The sequence below is a fragment of the Rhineura floridana genome, chromosome 7 (genome assembly GCF_030035675.1).
Source record: "Rhineura floridana isolate rRhiFlo1 chromosome 7, rRhiFlo1.hap2, whole genome shotgun sequence".
Classification (NCBI taxonomy): Eukaryota; Metazoa; Chordata; class Lepidosauria; order Squamata; family Rhineuridae; genus Rhineura; species Rhineura floridana.
Window position 1 is genome coordinate 506,721 of NC_084486.1, and position 24,612 is coordinate 531,332.

At 40.4% G+C, this 24,612-nt stretch overlaps 1 protein-coding gene and 1 long non-coding RNA gene across 10 annotated transcripts in view; one reads left to right on the forward strand and one right to left on the reverse strand.

The window, feature by feature from the left end:
• The window catches only part of LOC133388638 (uncharacterized), a 28,589-nt gene extending 17,000 nt beyond the window's left edge, over positions 1 to 11,589 (reverse strand). The window contains exons 1-2 of one of the 3 annotated variants that reach the window (XR_009763871.1): positions 10,850 to 11,589; positions 8,381 to 8,484 (exon numbers count right to left, since the gene is read on the reverse strand). This is a non-coding gene — a long non-coding RNA (uncharacterized LOC133388638). The remainder of the gene's footprint in view (positions 1 to 8,380; positions 8,485 to 10,849) is intronic. The other 2 variants (XR_009763870.1, XR_009763869.1) reach the window with 2 other exon arrangements.
• Positions 10,949 to 24,612, forward strand: part of PPP3CB (protein phosphatase 3 catalytic subunit beta) — an 87,257-nt gene continuing 73,593 nt past the window's right edge. For 4 of the 7 annotated variants that reach the window (XM_061634618.1, XM_061634621.1, XM_061634619.1 and 1 more), the window contains exon 1: positions 10,952 to 11,248. In XM_061634618.1, the coding sequence (XP_061490602.1) occupies positions 11,179 to 11,248 (70 nt within the window). In that variant the 5' untranslated portion in view covers positions 10,952 to 11,178. Of the gene's footprint in view, positions 11,249 to 24,612 lie in introns of all 7 variants that reach the window. The other 3 variants (XM_061634624.1, XM_061634625.1, XM_061634623.1) reach the window with 3 other exon arrangements.

Consider the following 24,612-nt stretch of genomic DNA (forward strand, 5'->3'; position numbering starts at 1 on the left):
CGTTGTTGGGGGTGTTTCGTTAAATGAGTTGAGAGAATGATTAAATCCAGCATCCAGTAACTCCTCTGCAAGATTTTTTGCGGCTGGAGGATTCAGAGAAGATTTAGCGGAGAGCGGAAGCTCTAGCGTCCAGTCATGTGCATTAACCCTTGGAGTATTTGGCTGAGAGCTTAAAGGAGACTGTTGATCTAAATAAGTTGGTTCAGAGGCAGATGGAAAAAAACTTGTGATTTTTGGTTGCAAAGTTTTTACAGCTCCATCTCCTTCAAAGGATATTCCCATCTGCTGATAATTTCTCCTTGTCAATACCATTTTGAACAACAAAAGTGTAAACTGTAGAAAATGCGACACAGTAAAGGAAACCTAATCCTGGTAAGCTAGGGAGACAGCTACGATGAATAGTATCGTCAATGAAATGAGGATAGTTAAATTTAGTGTTCTTGGGTTACTGCTGCCGAGTCAGTAAAACAGTAAAACAGTCGTAAAACAATAAAGCCGTCACGATGATTAATGGCGTAGTCACCCTTTTGACTATATCCAGAGCTCCGAAAAAAGGCAAACCGGAGGGGGGTTAAATACCCTTTTGTCAGGTCGGCTCCTCATGCAACTTTAGTAGGGACAGGATAGAAATTATTGAGTGGGACTGGATATTAGGAGCTTAGTAAGTGAGAGCAAGGAAAGAATACGTCTTACTGGAAGAAATATCAAACCGGAAGTTCCCAGCAAAAACAGTAAAAAACAATGAAAACCAACTGGAATAAAGACACAAAATGAGTCGAATGAATAATGAAATAAACGTGTTTTTACAAGCGGGGCATGAGAACGTTGTGCCACTGTGTGCATGTGTGTTTATTTTGTATAGGAAACTTGCAGAAGAACATCTACAGAAGTTCACCAGTGTGGGCTAGTGGCTGGATGAAGGCCAGGAAGACCCAGGTTCAAATCCCAGCTCAGCCATGAAATTTACTAAGCAGCCTTAATCCAGCCACTCTGTCTAACTTACCAGTTGTGAGTATTAAATTGAAGAGTAAGAAACTATGCTACCTGAGCTTCTTGAAGGGGGGAAATGAATAAATAATAACTTCAAAATAAAAAACCCATTAACAGATAAGGAATCTCCATATAGTCTGTTATCTGGAGGAGCAGGAAGTACCATCTAACATGAAGGAGTTGGTGGTGTGTCCCCTCCTTAAGAGGACCACCCTGGACCTAGAAGGCTTAAATTATTGTCCAGTAGTGAATATCCCTTTTGGGCAAGGTGCTCAAGAGGGTGCTGGTGGTCCAGCTTCAGGCATGCTTGGAGAAAACTGATTACTTTGAAATGCTACTGGTTCCACATGATACCGTACTGCTAGCAGAAACCAGTAATGATTTGAAACAAACGCTGTTTAACTTTCAACAGCGGAACAGGAAAGCACAAAAGCAGGACTACAGCTGAACGTCAAGAAGACTAAAGTAATGACAACAGAAGATTTATGTAACTTTAAAGTTGACAATGAGGACATTGAACTTGTCAAGGATTATCAATACCTTGGCACAGTCATGGAGTCAATAGTCAAGAAATCAGAAGAAGGCTAGGACTGGGGAGGGCAGCTATGAGAGAACTAGAAAAGGTCCTCAAATGCAAATATGTATCACTGAACACTAAAGTCAGGATCATTCAGACCATGGTATTCCAGATCTCTACGTATGGATGTGAAAGTTGGACAGTGAAAAAAGCAGATAAGAGAAACATCAACTCATTTGAAATGTGGTGTTGGAGGACATCTTTGTGGATACCACGGATGGCGAAAAAGACAAATAATGGGTGTTAAACAAAAACTATTAGAACTAAAATGATGAAACTGAGGTTATCATACTTTGGACACATAATGAGAAGACATGATTCACTAGAAAAGACAATAATGCTGGGAAAAACAGATGGGAGTAGAAGAAGAGGAAGACCAAACAAGAGATGGATTGATTCCATAAAGGAAGCCACTGACCTGAACTTACAAGATCTGAACAGGGCGGTTTATAACAGATGCTATTGGAGGTCACTGATTCATAGGGTCACCATAAGTCGTAATCGACTTGAAGAAACATAACAACAAAGTGTAAAGTTATGCATATTGGAGCAAAAAATCTTAATTTTGCCTATATGCTCATGGGGTCTGAACTGGTGGTGACTGATCAGGAATGAGACCGTGGAGTCTTAGTGGATAGTTCGATTAAGATGTTGAGTGACGGCTGTGAAAAAGGCAAATCCCATGCTAGGGATCATTAGGAGAGGTATTGAAAATAACTGCTAATATCATAATGCCATTATATAAATCTATGATGTGGCCGCATTTGGAATGCAGCATACAGTTCTGGTCGCTGTACAGCTGCAAAAGCTTCAGAAAAAGGCAACCAAAATGATCAGGGTGGTTGCAGCATTTTGGGTTTTTTAGTTTAGAAAAAAGGCAAGTAATGGGTGACATGACAGAAGTATATAAAATTATGCATGGCATGGAGAAAGTAGTAAGTTTTTCTCCCTTTCTCATAACACTAGAACTCATGGATATCCAATCAAGCTGAATGTTTGAAGATTCGGGACTGACAAAGTAAAGTCCTTCTTCACACAGCACATAGTTCAGTCAGTCAGTCAGTCAAACTTTATTGCCTAGCCGTAGGCCTTGGCAATTACAATTTTAAAAACAACAGAAACAGTCTGCATTAGCACAGCATTAAAACAACTTTAAAACAGGAACCATATGTCCCTTACAGTGGATGTAGTACACAAATAAATAACCATAATCCCCCTAAGATTTGTTTAATACTTTTTTTAAAAAATATTTTTATTCAAATTTTCAGAAGACAAACAAAACAAAATCAAACAACAAAAACATAATAATACAATAAAAAAACTTGACTTCCGATTTGTCGCAGATCAGCTATAAGTATATAATATATATCAAACCTGTCCCTTGATACATACAAGATCACTTTTTCTCCATAGGCTATCTTAATTAATCATCAAATCCCATTATCATCATTTCATTTTTATCTTTCAACAAAAAGTCTAAGAGAGGCTTCCATTCCTTAAGAAATATATCTATCGATTTTTCTCTAATTAAGCATGTCAATTTATCCATCTCTACTAAATCCATTAATTTCAATAACCATTCTTCCATTGTTGGTGTTGATTCCATTTTCCACTTTTGTGCATATAATAATCTTGCTGCCGTAATAATATATAATATTATTCTTCCATATTTCTTTTCTATTTATTTATCCATAAAACCCAATAAAAAAATTCTGGCTTTGACTGAATATTTATCTTTAGAATTTTTTGCATCATCCTACCTATCTGTGCCCAGAATGATTTTGCCTGTTTACACAACCACCACATATGATAAAATGATCCTTCTTGTTGTTTACATTTCCAACAAGCATTAGAAACATTACTATACATTTTTGACAACTTTTCTGGAGTCATGTACCAACGATACATCATTTTATAGAAATTTTCTTTAAGATTATAGCATAATATAAATCTCAAGCCTTTTTTCCACATATTTTCCCATTGATCCATTTGTATATTATAACCAAACTTTTTTGCCCACTTTACCATACACTCTTTTACTTGTTCTTCTTCCATATCCATTTTCAGCAGGAGTTTATACATTTTCGCAATTATATTTTCATCATTTGTACACAAACCTATTTCAAAATCAGATTTACTTATTTCAAACCCATACATTTTCTTATCCATTTTATATCTTTCTAACAACTGTAAATAGGCAAACCATTGAGAACTATATCCTTCCTTTATCAGTTGTTCTCTCTCTTTCATTATATATTCTCCATGTACATTTTCTAATAGTTCTTGATATGTTAACCATTTCTCTTTTCCAGCCATTTCTCTTCTATAAAACGCTTCTTGACTTGAGACACATAATGGTATTTTCGAATAAAACCTTGGTTTATATCTATTCCATATTTTCAACAGAGGACGTCTTATAAAATGATTATTAAAATCCACATTAACTTTTACTTTATCATACCATAGATATCCATGCCATCCCCACTTCAGGTTATGGCCCTCCAAATCCAATAACCTTTTATTCCTCAATAAAAACCATTCCTTTATCCAGACTAAACAACAGGCAGCATAATAAAGTCTCAAATTCGATAATCCCAGTCCTCCTCTTTCTTTGGCGTCTTGTAATAATTTAAATTTAACTCTTGGTTTTTTTCCCTGCCAAACAAATTTAGAAATATCTTTTTGCCATTGTTTAAAAGGTAAATCAGAGGCTATTACACCGCCCAGAGAGCTTCAGCTATGGGGCGGTATATAAATTTAATAAATAAATAAATAAATAAATATTACAGGTATTGTTTGAAACAAAAACATCATTCTCGGCAATACATTCATTTTTATCACGGATATTCTTCCCATTAATGACAATTGTAATTTATCCCATCTTAACAAGTCTTTCTTAATCTCTGTCCATAGTTTTTCATAATTATTATGAAACAACTTTGAATTTTTATTTGTCATAATAATACCTAAATATGTCAACTTTTCCTCTATTTTAAAATCTATCTTGTCCATCAACTCTTTTTGTTCCCTTGAAGATAAATTTTTCACCAACATCTTTATTTTTTGATTGTTGATCTTAAATCCTGCTAACGGTCCAAATTCTTTTAATTTGTCCATCAATGCATTAATTCCTTCCAAAGGGTTTTCTAATACAATTATCAAATCATCAGCAAATGCTCTCAATTTATATTCCTCTTTTTTTACCTTTATTCCCGAAATCCTTTTATCTTGCCTTATATCTCTAAGCAGCACTTCCAAGACCAAAATAAATAAAAGGGGAGATAATGGACATCCCTGTCTTGTACCCTTTTGTATTTCACATGAGTCCGTTAACCCCCCATTAACAATTATCTGTGCCTTCTGAGATGTATAAATAGATCTAATCCATTTTATAAAATTATCTCCAAAATCCATTTGCTCCAAGACCTTAAACATAAATTTCCAATTCAAATTATCAAATGCTTTCTCAGCATCTAAAAAGATCAAAGCTGCTTGTTTATCATTTCGTTGTTCTAAGTATTCCAACACATTCAAAACATTCCTGACGTTATCACGTAGTTGTCTTTTAGGTAGAAACCCCGCTTGATCTTCCTGAATAAATTGTTGCAATATTATTTTCATTCTTTCTGCCAAAATCGTTGTAAAAATTTTATAGTCATTATTCAACAAAGATATCGGCCGATAATTTTTTGTTTTGGTTAGATCCTGCTCCTCTTTAGGTATTAATGTTATATTGGCATTTTTCCAACTATCCGGTATCTTCCCCTCTTGCAAAATAGAATTCATTGTATACTGTAAAGGTAATAAAAGTTCCTCCTCCAAGCATTTGTAATACACTGCTGATAGTCCATCCAGTCCTGGCGCCTTTCCTAATTTAATTTTACTTATAGCCTCAGATATTTCTCTTGACGTAATAGGACCATTAATAGCTTGTCTCTGAAAATCTGTAATTTTAGGCAAATTCTGTTTAGATATATACTCTTCTATTTTTTCAGAGGGAATTTCCTGACACTTGTACAAAGTTGAATAATATTGATGGAAAACCCTTTGGATTTTTACATTGTCTGTCAACATTTCAAGAGTTACATTTAATAAAATATCCCCTCATAAATGCTTTACTTGTATCCCAAACAATATTTTCATCTGTTCCTTTATATAAATTGTGTTCAAAAAACTCTGGACCCCTGAGTGCATAAATTAAGGGAAATGCACAGAGGTACCCCAACTCCACAGTCCAGAAAGCTGAACTTTCATTCTGGTGGAAGGTAAGGAATGTAACAAAGGAAAGTCTATGGGCCAATCTAAAGGGGTGGCTATAGCTTTGCCTATCTTCCCAGAGCACAACGCTAAAGACTGTCCTATGGGTGATCATTAAAGGCATCAAACAACTGAAAGAACAAACTTCTTTATCCTGCTGGGAGGAAGGGTGGGATATAGATCAAATAATAAGTAAATAAATAAATAAACTTTTTGAATTGATCTGAGATGGCAAAACCTCCCTCAGACAGGTGACTGCACGACTAGATAGTGGTGAGTCACACAGAATTACATTTGGAGGATAGGGCTGTAATATGCTCACACTTACTATGGAAGCAGTAATGAAATGTGTAGAATGCCTAAGGGCTAAATTCAGAGATTTGAGAGAAAGAGATGTAACATCTGCCTGGTAGGAATTGCAAAGCAAGTGGAGGGTAGTGTTGATTTCAAAGACTGGTAGGATCGCTAGCCACAGAAAAGAAAAGAAAACGATTGTGCTTGCTGCTGCTTTAACCTGATGCTTGGCAAAAGGATGGAAAAGTAACTCAGTCTCAGAGAGGAGTAACAAGTAGCTTGCAAATGCATGGATCTGATTGGCCCAGACTGAAATGCATGTCTCTTAAGTGGTTGGGAAGGCTCCTGCACTATTGCTATGGAACTTTCCATGCATTTGATTGGCCAGTTTATTCCAAAGGAAATAAAATCAAAACTGTCTGTGGGGTCCTCTACCTTCCCTAAGCCATTTCTACAGGCATTTATTATTTAAAACCCTTTTTGTTTTACCCCTAGAGACAGGTGTGGGACCACAAGTGGTTGTGACTGGCTGTATTTTCCAGAGATGATTGGCAAGCACAGAGATGAACAGAAACAAGTCTAGAGTGTTCCTAAATGTGAGGTGATGTACTGAATATGAATACAAGGAACAGAGAAGGGACTGAGTTATAGTTTGGGGGAATGAGAGTTTGGGGAAGATTGAGGGTTTAGGCTGGGCAGTGCCCCACTTGCACTTACTGAGGGCCCTCCACTGAAATGCATTTGATTTACTTTAACTCGGGTGGGGAACATTTTGTTCCAGTGGGCCACATCGCAATCTGGCCTCACCCCCACAGGCAAACTTTGACAGGGATGACCCACCTGCAAGTCACCTGACATCATTATGACACAAGATACTTGGCAGATGGATTGTTCCACCCACCTGTTAAAGTCCCTTGCACAGTGCTTCCCAAGCACCAGCCAGCCAGCTGGTTGTCGGGCATTTGGGAACCACAGCACGGATGGCTTTACCAGCCCTATGCTTGGCAAAGCACCTGTCAGTCATCTCATGTCATAATGATCTGTCAATCACCTGACATCATAATGAAGCAGAGCACCAAGCATAGGGCGGATAAAGCTGCTTTTTGCAGGGACCAGCTGCACAATCAAGTTTCCCATAGGGAATTTGGTCAGCTGATCCACCTGCATCTCTACCTACCCCACACTTGACATCAGGTGTGGATAGGTGGGTGTGGTCTGGGGAAAACAGTCTTGTGGGCCAAATTAAGACCTGTGCTGGTTAAAACTTGGCCCATGGGCCAGAGGTTACCCAGATGGTACCCTGAGAAACCCAATAGCACAATTGCCAGGGGGCCAACAGTCACTCAAAGTCACTCTCTGTTAACAGTCCTGCAGGTACTCCAGAACCACTGGATACAGTGCCACCATTCCATAGACCTGGTCCAGGATACCATGGTAGATGGTATCAAAAGCTGCAGAGAGTATCAAGTAACAGCAACAGGGTTGCACTCCCCTAGTCCCTTCTGTAATCAAGATCATACATCAGGGCAACCAAGGCCAATCTTGTCCCCAAACCAGGCCTGAAGGCAGAATGAAATGGTCAAAATAATCAGTATATTCCAAGAATGTCTGCAGCCGTGCTGCCATCACTGTCATTCACCTTGCCCAAACAAGGAGGATTACTTACTGGCTAATAAATGTCCAACAGTTTGATCTAAAGTTGTCTTCTTTTGCAGTTAGGTCTGAACTCACACCTTCAAACTTCCCTGGCTAGCTTTAATCAGCCAAGATGGGCAAGGCTTGAGAGTGCATGTGGATGGATGCACACTAACAAGCACATTGTCCATGTCCTTGAACTTCATCAAAAGAAACTGATCCTATAGAACTCTGTTAGATGGAATATTGAACACCTCAATTGGACTTGCTATAACAGCGCCAAGGTTATTGCAAAGTTGAGTGATTTTACCCTTGAAGTGTCTTGCAAATAGGTCACAGTAGGCAACGCAAGGATCTAGTGCTTCATTGACAAAGGAAGATGTCAAAAGACCCTGGGCAACCTTAAAAAGCTCTGCTGGATACAATACCCAAGGATACAATAGTATCAGTAGGTGCAGTTATGTTGTATGTGTGTTTGGTTAGCTTCAATCTGAGACTTGTGTCGTTTGTGCCCTAGCCACTGTTTGACCTATTTCACAGCTGTTAAGTTCTCTGGAATCCCAAAGTGCTGAATAGGCTCTACAGCACTGAAGAGGGTACTTAGGAACAATAATGTTGATAGCCTACCTCATCTCACATTCCATAGTGAGTCTAGAGCTTCAACAGGATTCCCAGCTCTATCCACCAGAAAGTCCCCCGGAGCATTCAGGAATGCGTCAGATCCCATCAAGCTGTAATTCCAAATGCCACCAGGAAGTTATCTGATGATAATGGGATAGTATTCACCCTCCCCTATATTCAAACCATTGCCCTCAATACTTGGGACAAAGACTAAATCAAGGTTATGCCCTGCCCTATCCAGAGCTTGGAAAAGTTACTTTTTCGAACTACAACTCCCATCAGCCCCAGCCAGCATGGCTATTGGATTGAGCTGATGGGAATCGTAGTTAAAAAAAAAAAAAAGTAACTTTCCCAAGCTCTGCCCTATATGTAGGGCCAATGACAGCCTGAGACATTCCTATTAATATCATGAAGTCCAGAGCCTGAAGGAGACTCAGTATGAATGACAAAATCACCCAGGACCTGGCATTAAACACCAAAACAAAGTCAGGAAGCACAGTGGAAGAGCAACCAGAGACCTCTGGACATGGGAAGGATTTACTACAAGGGATGGTATACAAACAACCATATCCCCACCCACCATGACCTGGCCTTCCCCTTTTGCTGATTCTCCCACTGCCTGTGATCACTGGAATAGGGCATCCTCTTTTTTGTTACCCAAAAGCACTATCTAGGCACATACTAATAACTATTAACAATTCAACAGAATACAACCATCAGAGTCAGTCACAAAAACATAAGACATCCAGGAGCCCCACTTCATTTCTCTCCTGGGGAAGTGCCAGCACTTTCACCCTGGCTCTCAATCATAGGGGCCTTACGTCCACCATTACTGTGTCATAGAATCACAGAATAGAAGAGATGGACTCAACAGCCTTATAGGCCCCTTCCACCCCCCTGCTCAATGCAGGAATCCAGGCTAAAAATAACAATGAGGTGTCAGCAGTACGCTGACGATACCTAGCTCTTATTTCTCTGCAACATCTGAATTGGGAGAGGCTGTGCAAGCCCTGGACCGCTGCCTGGACTCGGTGGTGAGCTGGATAAAGGCCAATAACCTGACTCTCAATCCTAGCAAGATGGAGACACTGTGGGTTGGTAGTTCCCGAGTTTGGATAATTGGTCAGTTGCCTGCTCTGGATGGGGTCATACTCCCTCTGAAAGAGCAGGTCCGTAGTTTGGGGGTGCTCCTGGATCCATCTTTGTCACTAGAGGCCCAGTGGCTAGGAGTGCCTTTTACCATCTTCGACTGGTAAGACAGCTGCAGCCGTTTCTGGACTGGGATAACCTGACCACTGTTGTCCATGCACTGGGAACCTCCAGGCTGGGTTACTATAATGTGCTTTATGTGGGACTACCCTTGAAATTGGTCCAGAAGCTGCAGCTGGTGCAAAATGCAGTGGCGAGACTACTCACTGGGGCAGGATATCATAAACATGTCACCCCGCTGCTGAAGGAATTGCACTGGCTACCTATCAGCTACTAAGCTAAGTTCAAGGTTCTAGTTTTGGTGTACAAAGCCCTATACACGTTGGGACCAGGATACCTGAAAGACCACCTTATACCTTATATGACCAGTCAATCACTGCATTCTGCAGGGCCCCCTGCAGATACCATCTTATCAGGAGGTCCGTTCCATAGGAAGCAGACCTTTAGTGTAGTGGCACCTACTCTTTGGAATTCCCTCCCTTTAAATATTAGAGAGGCACCATCTCTGTTCAACAAGCCTTTTAAATAGAGCCCTTATCCGAGTCTGTGTTGACATTGCTTTTTAATGTTTTTAAACCTTCTTTTATTTTTATTTTTTAAATTCAAAAACAGATGTTTTAAAGCTTTTAAAAATGTTTTTAAAGATGCTTTGTTTTAATATGTTTTTAATTGTTGTTTTGTTTTAATATATTTTAAAGTCTGTTTTTATGATGTGTTAATGTGTTTTTAGTGCTTTTGTTTGCCACCCTGGGCTCCTGGGAGGAAGAATGGGATATAAATCAAATAAATAAATAAAATAAACAAGCTTCTTTCCACCCTCAATAGTCAGGATTAGACTAATTCATGTAGGATAAGGCTATCGATGGCTATTGTTGTCATGACTGTATTACCTCCAGCATGAGAGGCATACCACCACTGTTGTGGGCTTTATAAACAGAAGAGTGCTCCTGCACTCATGCCTGGCTTGTGGGCTTCTTACAGACATGCACACCATGCATCATTTTATACACCTCCACAATTATGTTGATAATTTGGAACTTTCAAATTTTTATTTTTAATTTTATTACCTTTTTCTTGTTGTTTGATAGTTTAATATTCTACATTTTACAATTTTGTAAGTCGCCTTGCAAATGCTCATAATTATACAATGGCACACATTTTTTTTAAAAAAGACGGATGGCTTTTCCGCCACCCAGTTAAAATTCCAGAATTATATTCCTCCTAGAAAAAAAGAAAGAAGCATTAAGAAGCTTCACCCCTCAGTACCTTGGTATCTGTATACGGAAGTGTATCTATGCTGCCTCACGCTGGCACTCAGAGCCAGCGGAAGAGTTTTGAGGCGGTCCCTTAAGCCTCCTCGTGGCGGGGGTGCGAGCGCACTGCATGCCGGTCCCGAGGCGGCTTCCTCCCCCCCTTCGCTCGCTCAGCGGCTAGTCTGCTGATTCCGCCGCCATGTTGCTTTGGGCCCCGGCTCTTGGTGGCCGCCCCTAGTCTTCTGCCGCCCCCTCACGGCGGCCCTGGCGGAGGCGGAAGGAGAGAATTATTTGCTGGGCCGGGGATACCAAGGCGCCTTCGCCGCTCTTGCTGCCCGGGCCATGTCTGGCAAGGAGGGGACGCGGGCTGTTTTAGCAACGCCTCACGGTACCTGCGAACGGGCCGTCAAGGGTGAGTGACAGGCCAGACCCAGCCACCCCGCTAGGCCCGCCTCCTGGGGCTGGGCTGGGCGCTTCACCCGTCAGCTCCCTGCTTGGGGCTGGTTGTGGTATCCATACGTGCTTGATGCTGGGTATAGACACATCTCTTCTCCAGTATGTTCTCGGTTGTTTCTCACCCGCGCCTGCTGTGTGTGGGAGGGAACAGCGCGCTCTGTTGATATGTTATTTATATGGCGCCTGCAACGTGTTTGGATGATGGTTATTGGCGGGATGATCTCTTAATGGAACAGCGAATGTAGTTGTTTCTTTTGTTATGCAAGGCGTAGACTTTTTTGTCGTCCTAACAACAACCCTCTGAGGTGGGATGAGGGAGAGGCTTGACACACCTCCCACTGAATTAACAGATTGAGGCTGAACTCGGATTTGAGCCTAGATTTTCAAAGTGCAGAAACAAAAGGCACAGGGAGGTGGAAGGAAAATAGCTGAGGGTTCAGTGGGATTATATAAGTGTTATTGAACCACTGCTGTTTGTCTAAGGTACTAACAAATAAAAATGTAGGTTTACAAAGTAAGATGGAAAAACTACACCAAATGTTATTTATAATATTGGATGTATAAATAATTCATCCAATATATGTAAAAACCGATAGGTCTGTTACAATAGTCACTCTTATAGAAAATGTCCCTTTTATAATATTCTAGTTATTCCTCGTCCTATCTGACCTTAAATATACAGTATTGAAAGACCATTGTGTATATTTTGCAGCAAGCCTGAAACATGCTTTTCTGTGTGTTTTTTAAATTGCCTGCATATGTTTTAAGCGGCAAACCTGTTCTCAGAAGCGTATGTTGGGTGTGTTTGAAGAAGATTCAGAAACTTCAACTGGTATAAAATTTATTTATTGACAAACTATTTATAGTCTGCGTTTCATTTTGAAAATGTAAGGCAATTTACAAGGTAAAATATGTACAAGACAGTTTACAATATAAAATCAATACAATAAAGCAATTTGGATGTTAAAAAATAGAAACACCACAGAAACTCAGAAATTCCAGTGGAGTCTATACTAAAATTTAGCGTTTAGGAATAACTTGCAAATAGATATGTTTTCACCAACCAATGGAACAACATCACTTTAGGTTCTCGAATCTTTGGGGAGAGATCATTGCACAACATGAAAGCTACTTCTCAGAAGCCTCAAGTCACCACCACATGTGTTTTTTACAACCTCGGTGAACAGGATGGATTATATAAAAGGAGGCGCTCTCTTGGATAGCTTGGTTCTGTGCCGGACATTTTAAGTCGGCAACAACCTCTTATATTGGTAGTGAATGGGCAGGCAGTGAAATTTAGCACATGTGTAATATGTGCACAGTAGAATTGTCATTATCATTATTACTAGGGGCTGCTGCCTCTGCCAGGTGGGCGGGGCGGCCCTCCTGCCACCCCCTCACCAACTCCACATTGGTGGCCAGAGCCTCTCCATGGGGTGCCAAAGCTCTCCCCTTGCCCCCTCACAGGGTGCCAAGCTTCCTTCCCACTCCCCACAAACCTTATGGCCTTATTGTTGCTGCTTGCTAGTCTGCCGGTTAGGCCCACCCCCCGAACCCTTGGTGCCTTTGCGGTTTGCCTCTCTGATCTGTAAGCATCAATTTTTAAAATTTAAATCGGATTTTTAAATTTTAGATTGGATTTCAAAATTTTCTTAAAACAGTAAAAAAAGAGCCTAGGTCAAAGATATCATCATCATGAATACTAATTATACAACTTCTAATTATATTCTCTGAATATGTTAACAGCAGTTATAGAAATAGTAGACTATCTGATCAGTCCTATTCTGCAGATGGTGTAGCTATACATGAAGAGCACATTCGTTCTCTCTCTCTCTTAAGTGCAAAGATAGAGAAGGTCAGTGAACAGAGAATTTGGGTAGAAGGAGTAGATCTGAATAAGGAAGAGACCACTAAAGCAGTCATCCTGGTCTTAACAGCAGTAGCCTCTTCTGCAGAGGTGGGTTTTTTTCTTCCTTTGGACTAATTCATTCTAAATTAAGAAATAAGTCTGGAACTGCAAAAGTGGAAAAGTTTGTATTTTTTCTCCAGACAATGAACAAGGAAGACAAAGGTGAAGAAGACCATCCAATATTTTAAGTTTCTCATGTTGATTTGGTTGAAACTGCCTACATTTTATTTTTTGAAGAATGTTACATTTATCTAAAACTGAAATAGTTAACCATTCAAAAATCCATCTGTCTATTTTGCTATTGTTTGTTGAAGAAGAAAACAAACCAGAAGAATTAACAATCTTATTGGTACAATATAAAAGCCTGTTTGGTGGTGGTGATTTTGGCACATCATAACAAAAATATCATGATTAATTGAACAGTTGCAGCTGGTTCATTGTCTGAATGACTTCACAAGTTCATTCTGCTTTAGTACTTCTTGTTGTTATATGCCTTCAAGTCAATTACAATTTATGGTGACCCTATGAATCAGCTGCCTCCAATAGCATGTGTTATAAACCACGCTGTTGAGGTATTCACAAAGCTCTCCTCCAACACCACATTTCAAATGAGTTGATTTTTCTCCTATCCGCTTTCTTCACTATCCATGGCCTGAATGATCCTGACTTTAGTGTTCAGTGATACATCTTTGCATTTGAGGACTGTGATGTTCCTATATTAATGTATATATGGTAAGTGTTGGTTGTTTAGAAGATACATGGTAAGTGGAGTGAAAGAGGGGGAGTGAATGGGCAGTAGAATGCGAGATGATTGGCTGAGTGTTTAAAATGGCTGAATGTATAAAAGGAAGAGTGAGAGTGGAATCTGGGGGGGAGAAGAGAACTGAGTGGGTTGCTTGGTGGGGTTTAGAGAGTTGTTTACCAGGAGGGAGGTGGAGTTCGGATTAGTATTGAGTAAAACCATATGCTTATGTGCCTTAAGAAGAAATCTTGTTAATCTTGTTAGCTTTGTTATCTGTAATAAATACTTAATTTGGTTTACCAAAGGCCTGATCCTTGGCTGGGGTTTCACAGACCAGAAGGGAGGGTAAGATAATGACCAAGGCTGAAGGGGAACTGTAGGTGGCAGCGGTGAAGAGAATAACAATACCAGTATTCAGAGTCTCTGGGAATACTAGTATTGGGACGTTACTGGTGGTTGCCTAGCAGGGGGATCTGTTGAGATCTGTGCTAGAGCGGGGAGAGAAACCATAAGAGAGAGCAGTCCAGACTGGTGGAGTCCCTGGTGGTGCCTAGTGACAGGCAGTAGCCACGCACAGGTAGGAACCTGACAGGGAGAGCCAGGGAAGGACGCATCACAAGGACCTTTTCTAGTTCTCTCAAAGCTGCGCTCCCCAGTCCTAGCCTTCTTCTGATTTCTTGAGTACTGTCTCCATTGTGGTTAATGACTGTGCCAAGGTCCTTGACAAATTCAATGTCCTCGTTGTCAACTTTAAAGTTACATAAATCCTCTGTTGTCATTACTTTAGTCTTCTTGATGTTCAGCTGTAGTCCTGCTTTTGTTCTTTCCTGTTTAACTTTCAGCAGCATTGGTTTCAGCAGCATTGGTTTCTGCTAGCAGTATGGTGTCGTCTGTGTATCTTAAATTATTGATATTTCTCCCTCCCATGCTTTCCTATGGAGAACCAGTTGGTTTCTTTATATTCTGTTGTTACAGTAGTCTCTTGTCCTGAGTACAGTAGGGCCCCACTCATATGGTGGGTTAGGTTCCAGACCCCCGCCGAAAAGCAAAAATCACTGAAAAGTGGGACACCAACAATAAAATGGTGCCCGACGCCTGAAAAACGCCAAAAAAGTGGAACAAGCGCTGTATGAGTGAGGCCCTAATGTAATTGAAAACCACCATATTAGCGGAACGCCGAGAAGGAAAAAACCAAAAAGTGGGGCCCTGCTGTATAGGTTGCGCATCAGGAAAATCAGATGCTGTGGCACCCCCATTTCTTTTAAAGCATTCCATGGTTTTTCATGATCTACATAATCAAAGGCTTTGCTGTAATCTATAAAGCACAGGGTGATTTTCTTCTGAAATTCCTTGGTCCGTTCCATTATCCAACGTATGTTTGCAATATGATCTCTGGTTTCTCTTCCCTTTCTAAATCCAGCTTGGACGTCTGGCATTTCTCGCTCCATATATGGCAAGAGCCTTTGTTGTAGAATCTTGAACATTACTTTACTTGCATGGGATATTAAGGCAATAGTTTGATAATTACTGCATTCCCTGGGATCCCCTTTCTTTGGAATTGGGATGTATATAGAACCCTTCCTGTCTGGTGGGCCAATGTTTTGTTTTCCTTATTTGTTGTCAAACTTTTGAAAAATTTGGATAGATTCAGTCTCGGTTGGTATGTCATCTGTTCCTGGTGATTTATTTATTCCAAGTATTTTAAGAGCAGCTTTCACCTCACGTTCTAAAATTTCTGGTTCTTCATACGTTTCCTCCGTGAATGAATCTGTCATCCTTGCATCTCTTTTATAGAGTTCTTCAGTGTATTGTTTCCACCTTCCTTTTATTTCATCTCAGTCAGTCAGTGTGTTCCCCTGTTGATTATTCAACATCCCTACTCTTGGTTTAAATTTCCCTTTAATTTCTTTAGTCTTTTGGAATAGGGCTCTTGTTCTATCCTTTTTGTTGTCCTCTTCTATTTCTATACAATAAATATTGTAATAGTTCTCTTTGTCCCTACGTACTAGCGGTTGTATAGTTGCATTTAGGGTTTTAACTGTGTTTCTATCTCCTTTTGCCCATTTAAACCATTTAAAGAGTTTCTTCAGTCATCCATTGAGGTCTTTCTCTTTTTAACTAGAGATATTGTCTTTTTGCATTCTTCCCTGATAATGCCCCTGACTTCAATCCATAGTTCTTCTGGGTCTCTATCAACTACGTTTAAAGCCTCAAATCTGTTCCTTATTTGATCTTTATATTCTTCTGGGATGTTATTTAAATTGTATTTTGGTGTTATGATTGCTTTGTTGTTCTTTTTTGGGTTTACTTTGATTTTCAATATTTCCAGTTCATGATCTGTACCGCAGTCTGCTCCTGGTCTTGTTTTTGCAGAAAGTATGGGACTTCTCCATCTTCTGCTGCCAATTATATAATCAATTTGATTCCTATATTGACCATTTGATGATGTCCACGTGTACAGTTGTCTTTTCGGTTGCTCAAAAAATGTGTTTGCAAGAAGCAAATTAATGGCTTCACAGAATTCAACAAATCTTTCTCCTGCTTCATTTCTGTCTCCTAAGCCCCATTTCCCCACAATTCCTAGTTCTTCTCTGTTCCCTACCTTTGCATTCCAGTCCCCCATGATTATCATCACATCTTATTTTGGTGTGTGATCAATTTCTTCTTGTACTTCTGCGTAAAATCTTTACAATTTCTCTTCTGTGTTTGCCATTGCAGCGTAGACTTGGATGATGGTTGTGTTAATAGGTTTCCCGTTTAATCTCATTGATATAACTTGCTCACACCTTGCATTATAACTCCTAATTGCATTTGCTACATTGCTTCTCACTATTAAAGCAACCCTGTTTCTTCTTAATTTCTCATTTTCTGCATAAAATATTTTATAGTTGCCTGACTGAAAAGGTCCCATTCCTGTCCATTTTAATTCACTTACGCATAGTAATATTGATATATTCCATTTCTTGCTTGACAATTTCTAACTTTCCCTGGTTCATGCTTCTCACATTCCATGTTCCTGTTGTGTACATTGTACAATTCCGAACTCTGCAAGCACTGGCCTCTGAGCTTCCTTTTCGGCTTTGACCCAGTTGCGTCATTAGTCACAGCACTACTCATACTTGTCCTTTGTTCTTCCCTAGTAGCTCAGTGAGTGCCTTCTGACCCGGGGGTCTCATCTTCCAGCACTCTCTCGTGTTGCATTTTGGGTACTCTGTTCATAGGTTTTTCATGGTAAGAGGTATTCAGGGATGGTTTACCATTGCCTTCCTCTGAGTCTGGATGCATCTTAGTGTGGTGTCTCAACTTTGACCATTCCACCTTGGGTGCCCCTGCTAGGAGTCTAGCCTCTTGGTCTAGACTCCTGACGGCATTGCTGTCAGCTTCTTCAACACTTTCAAACCCCCTCACCACGTTAAGGTGTGCATCTTAGAGGGGGCTTTAGTACTAAAATGACCAAATTATCATCCCATTTTTGATGAAAATTAATCTGAAAACAATTCGGAATAGTTGCTTAGTGTGTACCTACCTTCTAATGAAGCCTATATCTGAATATGTATTAAAGTTATATTAAACAATCGTACTATTAAAAAATGACGATTAAATAGAATCTTGCTCACTAGTGATTTAAACTGTGATTTAAATCATTAAATTTAGTCCTTCAGAGAAGCAAATTAAATTATATTTTAAATCATGATTTAATCAATTTGATTTAAACCACATCAACCCTGTTCCCCTACTGCCAATCCTCATGCCATTCACATAGGCAGGGACTCAACTTTGTTTCTCATAGCCACTGTTCTGGAACACAGTGCGTAAATGGGCAAAAGAAGGAGACATGCTACACCCATATAGCTTCCTAGGCAGGGTGCCTGCAGAGAGTACATAGAGCCCTCCCTGTGACAGTGGCTCAAGACTCGCCTACATGAGCCAACCAACCCTTTGAGACCCACTCTCTCCCCTTGGTAACCCATGTAACCATTCTCCAGTGCCAATTTGTCCAATTGGCATTTTAAAGGGTTTGTTTTCATCTTCCTTGGGAGAGAAGTTATTGCTGCCTAGAAAAAAGCAATTGAGAAATGTAGTATTTTACTGTAGCTGCCACAATGGCTGGGCAGTATGCCTAGGCCATAGCATGTCCACCCAAAAATGAATGGTTCATGTTCTTTCTAACTCAAATTTAATATCATGTAAATATGGGGTCCCCCCAAGTATTCAATCTGGATTTTTGTATTTCTCACATCTTTTTTGACACTGCAATCCTCAGATATGAAATACCATGACTGATGTGCTCTGAATAGTATTGTCTTCCTAAGATCAATTTATAAAAGACCTACCATAACACAACTAGTTTACAACTCATAGAACTTGAGTTCTTTGCATAGTCTAGGGTTCAGGAAAAGTAGAACTCTGTTGCCTTTAACTGCTGTGTAGCAGAGGGAAATGTAACAGGTTAACCTATTTAAAATATTGGAATAAAATTATGTGGAAAGCTTCACTTCTTTACATTCTCTGCCAGACATCTTATTACTTATGTGTGACCTCTGATTAATTTTTTTCTTTTGAGTCAATGACCCTGTTTTAAAAAAATAGATTTTCCATCCATCTTATACTTACCATAGCAAAGAGGTCAAAGCATGCATAAGAAGTCTCCTGATTGGGTCACAGTCTTCCCAGCTATGGTGAGAATTAATTTACATATCAATTAGTATCTGCAAATTTGTGGTCTTGTGGGACGGACAATCCACCTACAGTGTACTGGGCCCAGAAAATTCTAATAGCACACTACTGCTTCTTGTGTAGCCCGAAATACCTGCCCCCTCATAGAACTTCTCAGGTATGAGCAGGGCCAACAGCAGTACAAGACCTTTGTAAGGCTTCAGAAGGCTTCTTCACCCTGCTGAGACAACAGGTCTCTTCAGCCAGCACCTTCTGGAGTCTGCTATCCAAGGTCTTTACAGCCCATACCTTGCTTGTTGTGATCCTGCTATATTCTGCCTAAAGTGATTCAGATGAACCAGTAAGTGCCTCTACAGCAGTCTGTTTCTCCTGAGCCTTAAGGTGGGTCAGAGCAGGACACATGCTTTTCGTTGGACAGAGCAGCCCAGGCAGCAGCTACTGCAGAGCTATTTTTCTTGGCAGTTTACAGTGACGTTCTGTCATTGTTGAACCTCTTCCCGACCTCATACACAAACAGGTAAAACACCCACAACAGATTAACAGTGCCATCCTATAAATGTTTATTCTTAAATTAAGTCCTAGTATGTTCAGCAGGACATCCTCCCATGTCATTGGATTACAGCTTTAATTTCTCTCCAAGCATTTCATTTATAACATTCCTAGACCATTAAAAAATCTAAGTGGTATGTAATAAGTTAAAGCATAAAATAAAAATGACCTCACAGCACCTAAAGCTATTATAGAGTTAGCCCTGTAAATGCAAACAAGTTAATTATTGCTCTACTGTAGTACAATGAGTCTATGCTCGTAAACTTGATTAGGAGCTTCTTTTTCTATTGTTGTTTTTGCATCTGATAAAGTGAAGTGTAGTCCACAAAAGTTGTTAGTGTTTAAGGTGCCACAACACTATTAGTGTTTTTGCTGCAAGAAGCTAGCACAGCAGCCCCTCTGGATAATAAGTATGCATCTTATAATTAATTATTATTGAAGAAAATCTGAGTATCTTGTATTTCTAGTTAGCTGAGCATTATATTTCTAACTGGATACCATTTTTCAATGAAATCATCATTAAATTTGGGATTAGCTGTACGTTTTTAAAGTGATGTGAGATCTTATCCATATTAAATATTTCTCATGACTTATATTATTCTTGGATAGTAGGGGGGTTTCTAATTTTTTCATTGTGCTATTGTTTGTCACTTTGCTGCAACTAAAAGAAGGGCAATCGGCTCTCTATTGCTTTCTTGTCCATAACACCCAGCAGGTCTTAGGAACAAAGAGGAATGAGTTAATACCTGGTAACAGAACAATCCAAACCCTCTGTTGTGCTGGATGGGGTTTGGATGAGGCAGAAGTGTCCCTTTGCCCAGCCCTGGCTAGGTCTGCCACCAAAGAGTGTTTGCTCAAATAGTGGGCAAAAACTACCACTGGTGGTAGCCAGCAAAAGCTACAAAATAGGGTGAGGTATGGAGCTGGGCCAGCACAAGGATCTACTGGATCTAAGCCAGCGATGCTGCTTTCATGTGATGGCAAGACACCCAGTCTAGGTCTCTGCTGCACCAGCTGGGAACTGGTGTGATAAAGAGGGGGGGGGTTCCTCTCTGACTGACAGGGCTATGAATGTGGCAGTGGCTATGCCACTCTCTTAAGCTCTGCCACTACCAGCCAGTACTTTGGATTGCTCCCTGAGTTTCTTTTCTGTCTCTGTATCTTAGGACATCTCCACCAACAATCAATATGTGAATCCGTTTTGCCACATGTTTACCAGCAGTACCTTGTGAATGCTTGTGCATTTACTGGCTTTACTGGTAACTTACTGTGGACAATGTCCCAGTACCCACTGATGTGTTAGCTTGTGCTTGAAACATGTATGCCACTTCAACTCCTTGTCAGTAATCCTTACATTATCCCCATATTTTTGCAAATAAAAACATTCTTTCATCTACTGATATCCAGGTTACCATTGGCTCAATTCAGACATTATTTGTATTTTAGTTAATTTATATGTTGATGTTGTTATGTGCCTTCAAGTCGATTACAACTTATGGCGACCCTATGAATGAGCGACCTCCAAGAGCATCTGTCATGAACCACCCTGTTCAGATCTTGTAAGTTCAGGTCAGTGGCTTCCTTTATGGAATCAATCCATCTCTTCTTGTTTGGTCTTCCTCTTCTTCTACTCCCTTCTGTTTTCCCCAGCATTAATGTCTTTTCTAATGAATCATGTCTTCTCATGATGTGTCCAAAGTATGATAACCTCAGTTTCATCATTTTAGCTTCTAGTAACAGTTCTGGTTTAATTTGTGCTAACACCCAATTATTTGTCTTTTTTGCAGTCCATGGTATCCGCAAAGCTCTCCTCCAACACCACATTTCAAATAATAATTCAATAATTCAAATATTAATTTATATACTGCTTCATATTTCATCAGAGATATTGTAAAAAAAAAGGAAATAGTGTAAGAAATACACAACACAAATTCTTTCTTGAAAACCAAACACCATCGCCACTTGTTGTTGTTGTTGTTGTTATTGCTATTATTATTATTAAATAACAATAATAAATTACACATTTTAGACAACATATTTAAACAACAATAAATATATTTAAACCGTGTACATTAGTAAAACAACTAAGAACCACAAGAGCAAATACTTTAAAAATCATCAAAATACATGACAAAATATATCAGGACAATCTCATAAATATTATGCAAAACACACACATAATAATATAATAATCAAAATCATTTATTTACACACTCACACTATACAAAACTAATCTAAGCAATCACTCAACAATGACACTCTCCTTACACCCACCACATCTGTCCATCCACTCTTCTCACTTTAAGAAAACCCTCAAAATGTTCAACTAATGGGGGGCATGACTTGGCGCAGATGGAAATGGTTGATTAGAGAGGGAGCCCAGCTTGATCATCAGCACTTTGGTATGCTGTCCTGGTAAATGGTGTATCCCACCGACTCTGGAGCCAGACGCCATTGGGGGAATCCAACAGACACAGGAATGAATCTTAGTAGACCATTTTTCAGGCTAAAACAGCCACTCAGAGCAGAGCCCAGTTCCTCGAGCGAGGCCTCCAATGTGGTGTCTAAGCCTGCCAAATCAGGGAGTCCTGAGTATGAAGATCTTGGTGCTCTTATTCAGAAAGAGTTTGCAACCCAATTTCTGCAGCAGAGGCATGATCTTAAGGAAGAATGGTCTGCTGCCTTGAAACCTCTGGAGACTAAATAGATGTCTCTTGATGCAAAAAAGAGGTGGAAAGCAGCCACCATGGAGGTGTGGGCTTGTGCCTACAGAATGCTTACCTAATATTTAAATTAAAGGAGACTACAGTGGACCTCCCAGCTTAAATTTACGGACCTTGAGGACAGAAAGCAAAGGCAGAATATTCACATGCGTGGCATTCTAGATTATTTGAAGAGGCCTGATATGAGGGCCTTCCTCCTTGAAAGGTGGACAGAGCTTTTCTCAGACTGGCTCGCGTCACCCAGCGACATTGAACTTGCTTATCACACCTTATATCCTAAACCTACAGGCCAAGCTAAGCCTTGCAACGTTGTCATCTACTTCACTTATCACTTATATTAAGGAGGAATTGCTTAAATGGGTCTGTACCCTGAAGGAACTTGCTTATAAGGACTGTCAGGTCCTTGTTTTGCAAGACAGTTAAAAAAATAATTTTGCTATTATTTGGAACTTTGCTGCAACTAAAAGAAGGGCAATCAGCTCTCTATTACTTTCTTGTCCATAACATCCAGCAGGCTCGCTCGCTCACTGGCGATCGCTCATGGCCAAGTAAGATTGTCTTCCAAGATAATTTAGTTGGAAGACGCCTGTGCGTGAATTTGTTTTATGTGGGGAGATCGGCGCACAACGATCAACACACAATCTTGACAGAAAAATGCTTTGATCCAATGGCATGGATACCACGACGATTGGAAGTCTTTTATCTGCTGTAGCCTTCATCCGCCTTCACAGCCATTGTAACATACACATCCTCTGCCTGTTCTGCTGTTGAGGACATTGCTGGATCATTCTTTGTCTGGTTCCTCTCCCTTGACCTTACTGCCATGGGAGTACATGACTCTCGACAGCATCACTCATAGGGTTCATTGGAACACACAAGCCCGCTCACCACTACAAGGTGACGATCCATCGAGTGAGACCCAGCAGGACTATCTTAGGAACAAAGGGGAATGAATTAATACCTGGTATTAAGATTCCCTATAGGTGGGGTTTCCTATTATGCCTAATAGTAACAGTTGATGGGATTCTCCATACTGTAGTTAATCAGCAGGAAGTAGCACATATTCTACTCCTCTTGGGTCTCAAACTGCCCTTGAGTGAGAGAGAACTTGAGGCAGATGGAGATGATTCAGATGACCAGTCCTAGGATAAGTGGATTACAATTAATCTGCACTGACAGTCAAAGAAATATTGTCAGGGCCAAAAGGGGCCTGACTCTCAACCTGCAGTTTCCTGAAATCTCTGCTCTTGTAATGACGTACCTGGAAGATGATCCTCTCCCTTTTTTAACAGCTTTAATCTGGCTCCAGTTTTGGTGATGTCTCTGTTGCATTTTCTGGCACCAGGATGGCAGGGAGACAATGTTTTTGTTCACTGTTTATGGTTAATATGTTCTCTCCCCATCCCTGCTTATTCTAGGCTCACTGGTTCAGTGAGTGTGCACACCAGGACAAGCATTTGTCTTACTGCTTTTTCATAATGATATGATGATCGGGCAAAAGATTCTTCTCTTGATGTACTTCCCACCCCACCTTGGTGCATAGCTGCTTGCCTGCAAAGGGACTTTCTCCCCTCTGCAGATCCCTTGCAAGGTTTTTGATACCATAGCTACATGCCTAGCTATTTGTTATAATTTCTTTGGGAAGGAGGCAGCGATGGGGAAGATGTAGGAAAGAACTGAATTGGGCCTCAGTCAAGGGTATGCTCCTCATAATGTTAGAGTCCCTCTCCCTCCCTCTCTATGCTGCTGGAAGTTCCCTGATTTCTTATATGTTCATGGGTGAGAATGGGGTGGGCAATCTTACTTTTATGTCTTGCAGTGCTTGAGGGCTGGGGGACCCCATCAAGCATAAAAGGAGGGTTGAAGGTGCTGCTAGACAGGGTTGCCCTCCTCCCTTTTTCTCTTGAGTTTCAGGAGGCTCTTAAATGACAGCATCATGACAGAGGAGGTGGTGGCAGTTATCATTAAGCTCAAAGGGTGTAGGTCCCTTGGTCCAGATGGATTCTCCAGTGACTTAAAACCGCCTCAGGAAGTCCCTGATATCTCTTCTGGTGGCCTTTTTTAATGGACTGCTAGATGGGGATGTTTTGCCTGAATCCTGGTTGGGGACTAGAATAGTGGTCATCCAGAAGCCCCAGAAGGACCCAGAACAAATAGATTCTTACCGCCTTATCTCATTCCTCAACCAGGATCAGAATTTTTCACATCACCCATTGCAGTGCATTTTTAATACATGTATTGCCTCATATATCCATCCAGACCTGGCCAATTTTGTGCCAGGCAGACAAGTATCAGATTCTATATGTTGGCTCCTTAATGTGATCCAACACTCTACAGCTAGCCACAGTCCACTTGCCCTGATCCTTTTTCATGCCTTCAAAGCATTTGATTTCCTTGAATGGCTGTACCTCTTGAAGCTGTTAGAGTGGCACCAGATTGGGGATAAGCTACAAGGAGTCATTTCCAAACTTTAATTCCCCACAAGGCAGTTGTGCATATCAGTAATGTGGATTTGATTCTTTCCCTCTTTTTCATGGTACTAAACGGATGCCTTCTGTCCCCCCTTTTTTATTTTATCATTTGAACCACTGGCTCTTCTACTCCACAGTCACCGTGCGATTAGGGACTATGAGTTGGGCTATGAGTTTATTCATAGATGACATGCTTGAAGACCCACTCAAAGCTCTTCCACAGGTTATTGACAGAATTGGGAGATTTGG